This window comes from Mustela erminea, chromosome X, assembly GCF_009829155.1.
Source record: "Mustela erminea isolate mMusErm1 chromosome X, mMusErm1.Pri, whole genome shotgun sequence".
Taxonomy (NCBI): domain Eukaryota; kingdom Metazoa; phylum Chordata; class Mammalia; order Carnivora; family Mustelidae; genus Mustela; species Mustela erminea.
The window spans coordinates 47,163,079-47,175,628 of record NC_045635.1 but is presented as its reverse complement, the minus strand read 5'-3'; the positions used below and the strand labels follow the sequence as shown (position 1 = coordinate 47,175,628).

General features: G+C 43.3%; 1 protein-coding gene across 4 annotated transcripts in view; it reads right to left on the bottom strand.

Moving 5' to 3' along the window:
* Positions 1-12,550, bottom strand: part of GNL3L (G protein nucleolar 3 like) — a 59,400-nt gene that overhangs the window by 13,217 nt on the left and 33,633 nt on the right. For 2 of the 4 annotated variants that reach the window (XM_032331825.1, XM_032331824.1), the window contains exons 2-8: positions 10,817-10,882; positions 4,863-4,903; positions 3,825-3,932; positions 2,763-2,879; positions 1,920-2,003; positions 1,405-1,540; positions 388-491 (exon numbers count right to left, since the gene is read on the bottom strand). In XM_032331825.1, coding sequence (XP_032187716.1) covers positions 388-491; positions 1,405-1,540; positions 1,920-2,003; positions 2,763-2,879; positions 3,825-3,932; positions 4,863-4,903; positions 10,817-10,835 — 609 coding nt within the window. In that variant the 5' untranslated portion in view covers positions 10,836-10,882. Of the gene's footprint in view, positions 1-387; positions 492-1,404; positions 1,541-1,919; positions 2,004-2,762; positions 2,880-3,824; positions 3,933-4,862; positions 4,904-10,816; positions 10,883-12,550 lie in introns of those variants that run through there. The other 2 variants (XM_032331826.1, XM_032331827.1) reach the window with 2 other exon arrangements.

Genomic DNA, 12,550 nt, shown 5'->3' with positions numbered 1-12,550 from the left:
GAAAAATGTCCCCCAGCACCGAGTTTCTCTCCTCAGACACAATCAATGTTTCTGTAATACTTTAATAGTTTACAGCTAAAATGTATTTCTGTGTTCATTAGAAAGTAGTGTGATTTGTGTTAGAGAAAAATGGAGACACATGTTTTTTAAAGCTAACAGTTAACTACATTTTCCAAATTTTCTAGGATAGTATGTACTGCCTTTATATCTGGAAAGAAGAAAAAAAAACTTTCCCCAAAAGCTAAAATATAGGAGGAGTAAAGTAAAACAAGTATTAAAAGGCCATCTAGAAAGGTAAAAAGCTCAAAGTTGAAAGCCCAATTCAATTACCAAAGGGCTGAAGGCCCTAGTGCAAGTCATGCTCCTCTAACCCTGGCCCCAGCTTACCAGGTTTTTGACCTGATGCTGTGTGCTGGCCTTAAAAGCCACAGTCGGCAGCTCATTCCGAAGGTACTCCAGCCACTTCTCTACAACCTCTTTGGGGACCAGGTCTGGGGAAAATAGAACAAGGTAGGACTAATAAGGAGAATATCACTTCAATGGCTCAGTTCAAAGATATATCCACCCACTCCCAAGGCTAGGCCCACCTCCTTATCTCCCTGGCCCTATCAGTACCTGTCCAACTCCCAGGTTAAGATTAGAAAGGAAAATCTAGTCTAGGAGACCAGCTGGCCCTCCCTGAGAGGACCTCTGTCCCCTGGGGAAAATAAGAAAATTAGCTGCTTAGTCCCAGATACTTTCCTTCCAACCTGGGCTTCCTAAAGATCGCATTTCTCACTCTCTCTGTGGATCATTCTAGGTTGGGCCAAATGTCAAGAATAACTCTGATAAGAATATGGCTATCATTTGTAGAGTACTAACCATGCATACACCAAGCACTTTATTATTAATTCTCATAACGACCCTCTGAGATTAGGACAATCACAGCCCATTTTACAGCTAGAGAAACAAAACCTCTCAGGTGACACAACTTGTCCAAGATCCTAGAGAAAATTGACAGAACAACTGGGATAAGACCCAGACCTCAGTGACTCCTGAGCCCATATACTCTTCTGCCCTAGTCTTTGGGTTCCAGCTTGAGGCAGACAGGAACTCTCTGGGGTTGGCCAATAAGGCTCAAAATGGCAAGAACAAGGGACTAAAAGGCAGAGAGGCTTGGACCCCATCCCCAACTTCTGCTTCACTGTGTCTGTGTGTGCATGCACATGTGCATGTGTGTGTAGGTCTTTAAATAAGTGATTTCACCTCTCAGATTCCAGGCTTTACAAACTGAACACGAATTCCTACCTCACACAACTGTTTTAACTACCACTGAGCTGCTGAGTCTCAGGGTCTGGTCGGAGCTAGTCTTTCAAGAAGGTCTGGTCTCTGCCCTGCCTTACCCAATTCTGCCCCAACACCCACCAATCTTGTTCAAGACGAGGACCAGCTTCTTATTGCCTTCTGCCTGCAGGACAGCCTCCTCCATTTGGAAGCAGCGGCAGCCCAATGGGTCCCTGGCATCTAGGACTTCCAAAATCACATCAGAGTATTCTACCACCTGCAGGGCAAAGAACAGGGGATGAAGGCAGAGAAAGGACTGGGTATGAATCACGCAGGTCCATAAAAGAAAGGTCTCCACTGGGGCGCCTGGGTGGCTCAGTGGGTTAAAGCCTCTGCCTTCGGCTCAGGTCATGATCCCAGCGTCCTGGGATCGAGCCCCACATCGGGCTCTCTGCTCAGCAGGGAGCCTGCTTCCTCCTCTCTCTCTGCCTGCCTCTCTGCCTACTTATGATCTCTGTCTGTCAAATAAATAAATAAAATAAAATCTTTAAAAAAAAATTAAGGTCTCCATCTCAATCAGGAAAAATAGAAATGGAGAGGAGATGGGATGGGATTGGTGCCCTCCCTAAAGAGACTTAAAAAAATGGGTCCCATACCTTACGGAACTCCTTGTAATAAGCCTTCCTTGTCGCCTCATCATCCAACTGAGGAAACATATTTAATTCTTGCAGAACTTCCTCCTAAAGGAAAAAAAAGAAAGAATGGTCCAGCGAGGGAAAAGGGAGTACAAGTCGGGGCTTTGGAAACCGTGACAGGCTGGGGGAGCCATGGGAGTCCCACACCAAAGAGTAACTGACCAGCCAATAAAGCTGGAAACTGAAAGAATGGATAGAACCAGATGATGCACATCTGTGCCTATCAAGTATGTGTTCAAGCACTAGCTAGGGACCTGAGTATGCACCTGTGTGTGAGAGGAAGGAATGTGAGGGGGAGGTGTAAGTGAAAAAAACAACCCATGTGGGAACATGGGATAGGGAAGCCAAAATATGCACTTTATGCTAGAAAAGGAACTTTGAGCTAAAAAGTGCATCCTCTGTGAAATGAGAATATATTCTAGAAGGGCAATAAGTCCAAGGAGGAAGTTGGTATCCCCTTCACATACCCTCCTCTGTCAACCTTTCCCTCATACTTATTCCCTCTACCCCTGTGCCCTGGTCCTAGGTCTCCCCCTACTCCCAATCCAGTCTCTGGGGCCCAGCTTAGGAGAGGACCTATCCAAGGTTGCCCAATCACAGAGAAGGCTCAAAATGGCTCTCTGCTTCCCTCTCATAGCTCTCTCCCTCCATCCCCACTGTTTCTCACTTTCTCTGCACCCATCTCCAACGTCCCCCTGCAACGATCTCACATCTTTCCTCTTTCCCTTTCACAGGGTAAAGGCAATAGATGCTTCTGAGCAAACCCAAATGAGTCTAAACCAGAAGGGAAGGCTACTCTCTTACCTTATGCTCAAATTCCTCCTGGCGTTGCAGGACATCCTGACAGTAGCTCTCGATGGTCCTGCGTCTGTGTCTCTCTTGCTCCCGGGCAGCCTGCTGCTTCTCCCTCATCTCCTCAACCTAACAACGGAATACACAGCAGGACTATAGCTGACTAGGTCTGTAACCTAAGGGAGGGATGGGAGACCTACAGTAACAGGGAGCAGGTGACAGAGGGAAGAAACAGGGTTGACAGAGGTAGGAGGAGCAGGGATACAAAGAAAGAGCAGATATGTTAGCAGAAGATAAGGGGTTTGAGGGAAAGGAAACAAGAGATGAAGGAAGGGAAAGTGTGAAGGGAAGGGCATGTGAAGCGGAGTGAGAATGTGTTCTAGGCAAAGGGAATCAATTAAGACCAGATGGAGAAAGAGGACAAGGTCCTGGGATGCTCCGTCATCTAAAAAGCAGGAAAAGGAAGGAACAAAAGAGACTGGGAAAGAGGAAGGGGGACATCCAGGAGAGGGAGATAACAAGAAAATCAAAGTGAGAGTGCTTCAAAGAAAGCATGCTCTCAAATCCTGACAATTGGCTTAAAATGTTGGAAGGCAACTATCCATGAGTGTGAGGTCACAGAATGAACTGGTGAGGTTGACAGGTGAGGTTTCAGTGGAGAAGTGGGAACACAGCAGGGAAGCAATGGACTGGGAGGTGAGGGAGAGATAAGCAAATGGAGACACTAAATCAAGTATCAAAGTGACCACCTTTTCTTCCCTCTTCCGCAAACAGCCTCAACAACCCTAACAACTCTTGGGGCACCTGGATGGCTCAGCTGGTTAAGTGACTGTCTTTGGCTTAGGTCATGATCCCAGAGTCCTGGGATAAGCCCTACATCTGGCTCCCTGCTCAGTGGGGACCCTGCTTCTCCCTCTCCCTCCACCTGCTACTCTGTCTACTTGTGCTGTCAAATAAATAAATAAAATTTTTCAAGAACCCCTAACAACTCTGGTCTTTGCCCTTCCAGTTACCACTTCTGTGGACCTGGCAGTCAGGCCAGGCCCTCTTCCTCCCCCAAGTTCAAGGGCTTACCCTCTTCTTCTTTAATTCAGCCTCCCGACTGGCATGGTCATTGGAGTGAACAAATTGGGGAGCAGAGGCCACCTTGGAAGCTGCTTTCTTTCCGTTCTGTTTTGCAGGCTGGTCACCATACAAAAGGCAACAATGAAACAGAGCTAATGGACCCATGGAAATCACTCTTCCTGGAGGGTTAAAGCTGCTCAAAAATGTAGTTGTAGGGAAAAGAGAGGAATAAGCAAAAAGAAGAGCTCTGTCCTCAGAGGTCTGCCCATCTGGCTAAAAAGAGACCCTCCCTCTCCTAGGCAGAGACTGACAGAAGAACTCAAAGAAAGGTGGGGGCAAATGGAAAAGTTTCCCAAGTAAAGGCCAAGGGAAACACTAAAGTAGCTCTCAAAGTGTGGTTCTTGGACCAGAGCAGCACCATCACCTGGGAACTGGTTATAAACATGAATTACGGGATGCCACAACAGACCTAAGGAATCAGAAACTCAAGGGTGAGGCCCAGCAGCAATTTGTGTCTTAACCAGCCCTCCAGGTAATTCTGGGTAATCACCTAGAGGGCTGGTTTAGGTTTGAGAACTTTAACCATGTTAAAATTTGAGAACCACTGCCCTGGCCTATCTTATCTGTCTCCACCTTTCATAGCAGGACCAAGAGCTGGCGGCAATTATGTTTTGGCCTCCCTCCTCAACAAGCGCAACAGGGACTTGGCAATCAGACTCAAGTCCCAGCCGTGCTACCTTGAACCTAGGAGCTTTCTCACCGAGACTCAGTTTCTTCATCTTAAAAATAGAGTGATCCCTACACCAAGGTAACTCAAGCACAAAGCAGCACATGGCTTGTGGTGGAAACTTAATAAATGCTACTGATTCCCTACCACAGCCAACCAGAGAGGGAGGGAAAACCAGGTCCTCTGATTCCAATTTGCTGCTCTGTCTGGAATGACCCAACATCTACTGGGGTTTCTAGACCTCTTCTAGGACAGGGAACCTGTTCCTGACCTTACCCCTAACAAGGGGTATACCTTACCCGAGGGTCAAGCCAACTTACCTTCTTGCAGCCTTTGGAACCTTTACCTGGTTTTTTATTTTCTACAGAAAAAAAAAAAAAAGCCATTATCCACTTACCCAACATCTGTTTATACCTTAATCAAAGCCAGGCCACACTGGGAACCTAAGGAAGACTGAGACACCATGTTTGTCCAGGTCCAGAACAACAAAGACATGGAGGTAACAACAACAGGGTCAGAGGAAGTACTGGATAAAATGTTTGAGACATTATTTCAATGCAGACTGAAAAAATGCTTGTGGGAATCCTGTGAAGAGAGTTACTGTGAAGAGTGCTTGCTTTTAACTGTTCTCTCTCCCCTAACTTCTGGCTGGGGGCAACTCAATAATTGCTGCACCAAGCTCAAGTTGGGGGCTGATGGCATGGGAAGGTGATCTGAGGAGTCCCAGGTGGCTAAGCCAGGGCAGATGCCCTCAGCACATGGGGAGAGAACTGCTCCTTCCTGCTGACCCTGCTCAGGCCATTACCTCCAAAGGGACTTGCCCTGTTTAGCCAAACTGTGGCCTCCCTTGGATACAAGGAAGAAAGAGCTCATCTTCTTCAATCACATCTAAACAAAGCCCAAGAACTTAAGAGGCCTCACCCTCTTCATGAGAAGTCCCATCTGCCATTCCCTTTACAGCTGGCCTCTCGGGGAAGAATGGCTGCCTTAATTCTTACTACCTGCAAGGGGGCTAAAGGAATTTCTAGAGGGGGAGGTTCTGGAAGGTCAGGATATATACAAACAAATATAGGAGCAGCTTGGAATTACCAGAGAACATGCTCCCCAACCACATAAGGTGGTTCACACCGAAGCAGAGTTAATATAGGAAACACAATTTAAATACTATTGCAAATACTTAAGGAGATTCAAAAAGATACCTCAAAGGAACTGTGTGAGAAAAAAAATTCTCAAAACTTAATACTGAATAAAAATTCAACAGATGTAGTGAAAAACAACACAGACACCACTAATAACCAAACTAATAAGCTGGAAGATCAAGAGAAGAGCTTGCTTAAAGCAAAAATCTAAAGAAATGGAAATTACGAGTAAAAATTAAAAAATGGAGAATGGGCCCAGGAGAGCTGATATCTAAATAACAGGAGTTCCTAAAAGAGAAAAAGGCACAGATGGAGAAGCAATTATTTTTTAAAATAACAGATGAAGGTTCTTTCAATTGAAAACAGTCTTGAGCGTTCAGATTAGAAAGGCTCATGGAACACCAAGCCTAACAAAAAAAGACATACCATAGGGATACCCTGATGAAAATTCTTAACTCTAAGGATAAAAAGAAAATCTCATAAACTTCCAAACAGGAGTTTCCAACAAAAGCAAATATACAACTCTTAACATTTAAGATAGAATAACCATTACAAAGTTCTTTTTTAAAAAGATTTTTTATTTATTTGAGGGAGAGAGAGAAAGAGTGAGCACAAGCGGGAGGGGCAGAGGAAGGAGAGATAATTTGAAGCAGACTCCTCCCTGAGCATGAAGCCTGACAAGGGATTCAATCTCCCAACCCTGAATCCAAGAGCTGGACGCTTAACCAAGTGCGCCACCCATGCGCCCCGTACCAAAGTTCTGAAACAAGGAACTACATACCAAGCTAAATTACTATACTTAAGCAACAGATCACTTACAAAAAGTTAAAAAGCATTTTCAGATATGCAAAGATCAGCACCTGTGTTCTGGTAAAACTAGAGATGACCCTTGAACAACTTGAGTTTGAACTCCGCAGACTCACTTACACACAGATTTTTTTTTTATAAATACATGTAGTACTGTAATTGTGTTTCCTCTTCCTTCCAATTTTCTTAATAACACTGTCTTTCCTCTAACTTCTTGTATTGGAAGAATACGGTAGAGAGACATCTAACAAAATATGTGTTAATAGACTGTTCATGTTACTGGTAAGGCTTCCAGTCAGTAGTAGTAGTCTATTAGTAGTGAAGTTTTTGGGAAATCAAAAGTTCTATGTTGATTCTTGACTGCACAGGGGCTCGGGGTCCCTAACCCCCATGTTGTTCAAGAGTCAATTGTCCTTAAGGAAGTATACCAACAAAAATAAAAATTAACTCAGAATAAAGATCTAAAGCTAAAGGAAACAAATAATGATAGGCAGGAAATCTATTAAAACTTACCATTAAATTTTTTTAAAACTTACCATTAAGTCTTTAAAATGCTACTAATATAGCTAAAAACTCTAATACATTTTTAGAAAAGATTTTTAAAAACCAGGAAGCATATCATAAGGAAATAGCTCAGAACCAAAATACCAAATTATTTCAACAAAATCCTGGAATCAAGCAACAGGGGTTGGAGAGAAGTAAAAGAGAAGTAAAATCATGAAAGCATGATCTTACTTTGGAATGACAGGATAAAAAATAGTTATTACTTAACTTTGGTAAAGTGACAAGAGAAGCTGAAGTTTAATTATGTCTGATATAAACATGAATGCAACTACAACATAACTTTATAATCACTGGGGGAAACCTGGGTGGCTCAGTCAGTTAAACAACTGCCTTCGGCTTAGGTCATGATCCCAAAGTCCTGGGATCCAGTCCTTCATTGGACTCCTTGCTCAATGGGGAACCAGCTTCCTCCTCTGCCTGCCACGTGCTCTCTCTCTGACAAATCATTAACAAAATCTTCTAAAAAAACTTTATAATCACTGGTAGAGGAATTTTTTGAACTTGAAAAGTAAATAAATAAAAGACTAAGAAGAAATAAACAAAAAATAAAATGGCAGAAATTAGACCAAACATATGAATATGCACAGATCAAATTTCCCTGTAACAATAACAGACCTCGATGGAATCTCCTTCTCTTCCAAAGTACTCATGTTGCAATGAAAAGAATGTGAGGTTGGGAATGAACCAGGACTGGCCATTTTACTCAATAATTACTATCTGCCTAATGTCCCTGGAAACTGAGGGCCTGTGTCAGATACAGGGACACAATAAAAAAAAAAATACATCACTTAGTAAGGAGAAAACACTCCTTGCAGGGCTCCTCAATAACCTCCCCAGATTTGACCATTATCATTACCATTTGGGTCTAAGGTATTGCTGAGAGCTCAGACAGCTGCACCATGAGGCAGGCACCTCCCCCACCTTCCACTGCAGTCACTCCACTTAGCCTGATCATTACTTAATTGCAATTTGCCAATCATAGTCTGTGTTTTATGAGTACATGTAAAGTTTTTTTTTAATATTCACGATTTTTCCCACTCATGTAGATGTATATGATTGTTCTTTAACAGGTAATGGTCATACGGTTCCAAAATAAGAAGGTGTATTTTGAGAGGTCTTCCACACTTTTCCCTAACCACTTTCCTCATTGCAACAAGAAACCACTTATTAGTGCAAACGCAAATATAGGTAATCTTATTTCCCCCCATTTTCTCCTCCTGTTGACAACTTGCTTTTTTCACTTAACAAATCCTGGAGATCTTTCGATCAAATAGTTCTTCCATATAATAGTCTTTCTATATAATCTTTTCATACAGTACTTCCTCCTTTATTTTTTTTAATATAATTTTTTATTTTTTATAAACATATATTTTTATCCCCAGGGGTACAGGTCTGTGAATCACCAGGTTTACACACTTCACAGCACTCACAAAAGCACATACCCTCCCCAATGTCCATAATCCCACCCCCTTCTCCCAAACCCCCTCTCCCCAGCAACCCTCAGTTTGTTTTGTGAGATTAAGAGTCACTTATGGTTTGTTCTCATAGTTGGCACCTGGATGGCTCAGTCGGTTAAGCGTCTACCTTCGGCTCAGGTCATGATCCCAGGGTCCTGGGATCGAGCCCCACATCGGGCTCTCTGCTCAGCAGGGAGTCTGCTTCTCCCTCTCCCTTGGCCTGCCGCTCCCCCTGCTCATTCTCTCTCTCTCTCTCTCTCTGATATATAAATAAAATCTTTATAAACTACCAATGTTCTTTTGTATGCATATACTCCATTTAACCAGCTAATTACTATCTTTTTCATCACTATCAGTAATTTTATTGTCCTCTGGTATTTGATGTTCTTAAATAAAATATAATTAATTTTGTTCATATTTCTTGTGTTACTTGAAAAAAATGATTATTTGCTTTTGGTAGTCACCTAGCCAAAGTCTGATTCTTGTCAAAATTTTTGTATGATTATATAAAATAAGTGTATTGAATTTTTTTCCACCAAGCCCACAGAGGCAGGGCCACCATTCACACAGAGTATGGGATCACTGAGTTGCACAAGTCTTGTCTAGTCTATGTTGTCATTTTCTATGTGGATTACAGCAAGATAAAGGCAGGAAGCACAGAACCAGACCTGCACTAATGACCTTGCCTTCCCTCTTACACAGGAAAGTCAAGTATCACATTTGTCTTCTCTCTGTAAGCTTTAAGCATAGTGGGAGGAAGAGCACTATGGAGACATTCCAGTGCCTGGCACAAAGTTAGTACCAAATAGCTATGACCAGTTATGCTGGGCCCTTGAGACAAAAAGATAAACCAGGTATGAGTGAGAAGTTAACAGTGCAGTGGAGGAGACAGATCCATTTATACAGTGTCAATAGCCCCAGTTCCTAGGCGCACAGACCATGGAAACCAAAAGAGAAGCTTAATGGGAGAGATTCCTAGAGGAAGTGATGTGTAAGTTGAAATCTGAGAAATTAGCAAGAGTTATCCAGCTGAAGAATGAGGTAGAAGGGAAGAAAAGCATCTCGAAGGCAAAAAGAACAGCAATTTGTCCCCACTGGCATTTACTGCTATTCACCTCAGATCAAGTCAGTTAACTGTGCTGAGTCTCAGTTTCCTCAACTGTAAAATGGGAATGGGGGATAAGGGGAACACCACCCCCAAAGAAGTTGGGAAGACAACAATGATACCATACGTGGAAGACAGAGTAAATGATCTGGTACATACTGAGCAATTTTTTGAGTTTTTTTTTAATTATTATTTTAGTATAGTTGACACACAATGTTATACTAGTTTCAGGCATACAACATAGTGATTCCACAAGATAAGTCTAAGTCTATGCATTATGCTCTGCTCACCCCAAGTATAGCCACCATCTGTCACCATACAGTGCTACAATACCACCAACTCTATTCCCTATACTGTAGCTTTTAATCCCAAGACTTATTCATTCCATAACTGAAAGCCTGTATCTCTCACTCCCCTTCACCCATTTTGCCCCATTCCCCCATGCCATACAGAGCAATTTTTTAAAAATAGAACTAACCTAGGATCCTGTGATCACACTACTGGGTATTTACAAAAACACTAATTCAAAGGGATACATGCACCCTAATGTTTATAGCAACATTATTTACAATTATCAAATTATGGAAAAAGCCCAAGCTCAAGTAGCTAGCTGCACCATGAGGCACCGCCCCTCAACTGATGGATGGATAAAGATGTGGTGTATATATCCAACAGACTATTACTCAACCATAAAAAAGAATGAAATCTTGCCATTTGCAACGATATGGATAGAGTAAGAGAGTATAATGCTAAGCAAGTAAGTGTATAAGAGTATAAAGCTAAGCCAAAATAAGTCAGAGAAAGACAAATACCATATGCTTTCACTCAAATGTGGAATTTTAAGAAACAAAACAAATGAGCAAGGTTAAAAAAAAAAAGAAAAGAAAGAGAAAGAGACAAGCCAAGAAACAGACTCTTAACTACAGAGAACAAACTGATGCTTACCAGAGGAGAGGTGGGGGAAGTGGGGGAAATAGGTGATGGGGATTAAGGAGTGCACTTGTAGTGAGCACTGGGTGATGTATGGAAGCGCTGAATCACTATATTGTACACCTAGAACTAATATAACATTGTATGTTAACTTTCCTGGAATTAAAATGTTTTAAAGAAATTTAAAGAATAAACTTTAAAAAGTTGCCATGAAATACCACAAATAGTCATGAAAGCTTATCACTGGGAGGGGAGTGATAAAAGAAACTCACTGTGTCTATGTTTCATCATGATGACTGGCTTGACAGCAGGTAGGTTTAAATCTGCAGGCCTTCTTCCTGTCAGAATGGAAGAACCAATGTGAAGACAGGTGGAAGGCCCACAATGCCACAAACCCCCTTCCAAGCCCCTTACAAGCAAAATGACATGTGAAAAGAACTTGATAAGGAAGCCCTAACAATTGGAGAAACTAGGAGAAGAGGCTGTAATGGAGTTGGGGCCTGGTGTAGCTGTCTACACAGGGAAAGCAGCATCACACTATCCAAAAGGAAGCTAAGTCTAAACCTCTCTTCCTGGGTGAAGACAGTGCCTCAATTTATCAGATGAAATCCTTGGTCCTCAGTGTTATATGCCTTAGTACTAACCCTCTCCATGCTAAGGGGATGGGGTACACAAGGATGGCCTGTTTCTACATATTAATAGTACCTCCTTTCCCAAGTAGGGCGTTCTATATCTGATCTACCCTGGAAGTAGGGGGAAAGACAGATGGATACCAGGAGTCTACCTTAAGGAAATGGGACTGCAGAACAACACTTTTAATCTGTGTTTATTAAACTAAAGCTAGGAGTCAGTGCAAAATCTTGGTCGGTGGGAGGGGAGAGTGTATGCCTGCATGTGTGGTTGGGGTCTGTTCCTCGGTGAGTGGGGTAAGGAGATGCCTTCTGCTGCTCTACTCTGGGGTGCAGAGGAACTAGGAAAACCAACACAGTGGCTATGTGCATCTCTGTCACATGGGAGAAAAGTGCAGGTCTGTACATCTCTAAGTTGGTGGGGAGGAGTCCTGGGTCTCTTTACTCTTGGGAGGGCTGGGGTAAAGGAAGATGATATGCCTGTCTCCACTACAAGGTGACATTAGTTGACAGACTAACAAAGCGGGGAGAGGGAGATAGGCAGTTTTTCATGAATGGGGTCTGCGCCTTGCCTGCTGTGGGCTATTCTGGACCCTTCCATAGGGGTGGGATGGGGAACAATCTGTTTATCTTTTATATGGGTTGAAGTCAGCAGTGTGCTAACACTGATAGGAACAGGACCTCTGGTTCTCCGCATGGAAGGAACAGAGCTATAAATTCAGTGGACCAGCCCTTACACTTTGCAAAGAGGGGGGCGGTTACCCTGAATGGAGAAAAAGAGATTTGAGCTCATCTACCTTGGGTAAGCGGGGAGCTCACACACACAAAATATGTACAGTGATCAGTGATGTCACTGCCTCTCAACACTGCGGAGGATGCTGCACCTCTCTGCTCCCTTGGTGCAGGGGGGGGGGCTGTCTCTCATTTGCTACTTTTGGGAATTCCAAATCTTTGGAGGAATGAGGAAGGGACGGATGATCTTTGTTTACCTCAAAAGGAGAACAAATCTGAGCCTCTCCACCGCGGGGGGGCCCCATAAGGGGCAGATCTGACAACATTCAGGGTTAAGGATTGTTTCTCTTTGCTACAGGGCATTTTTGGGGCCGGGCCTTTACAAATTCGGCAAACCAGCGCCTCCTTATGGGGTGGGGTGAGGAGTCAGGTCTGATTTTCCACAATGGGGACTCACTCTAGGCAAGAGGAGGAAAATATGCTTGGTTCTCTATGGGCTGAGGCACGTGCCAACCACTTAGAAGAGGGGTGATCTAACATCTCTGCAGTAGTGGGGGCGGGGCTTCCACAATTAGTTACAGAGGTGCGAGGCAGGGAAGTCTCCATCTCTTCAGTCTCTGTATACTAAACGTTTCTAAGCTCCTC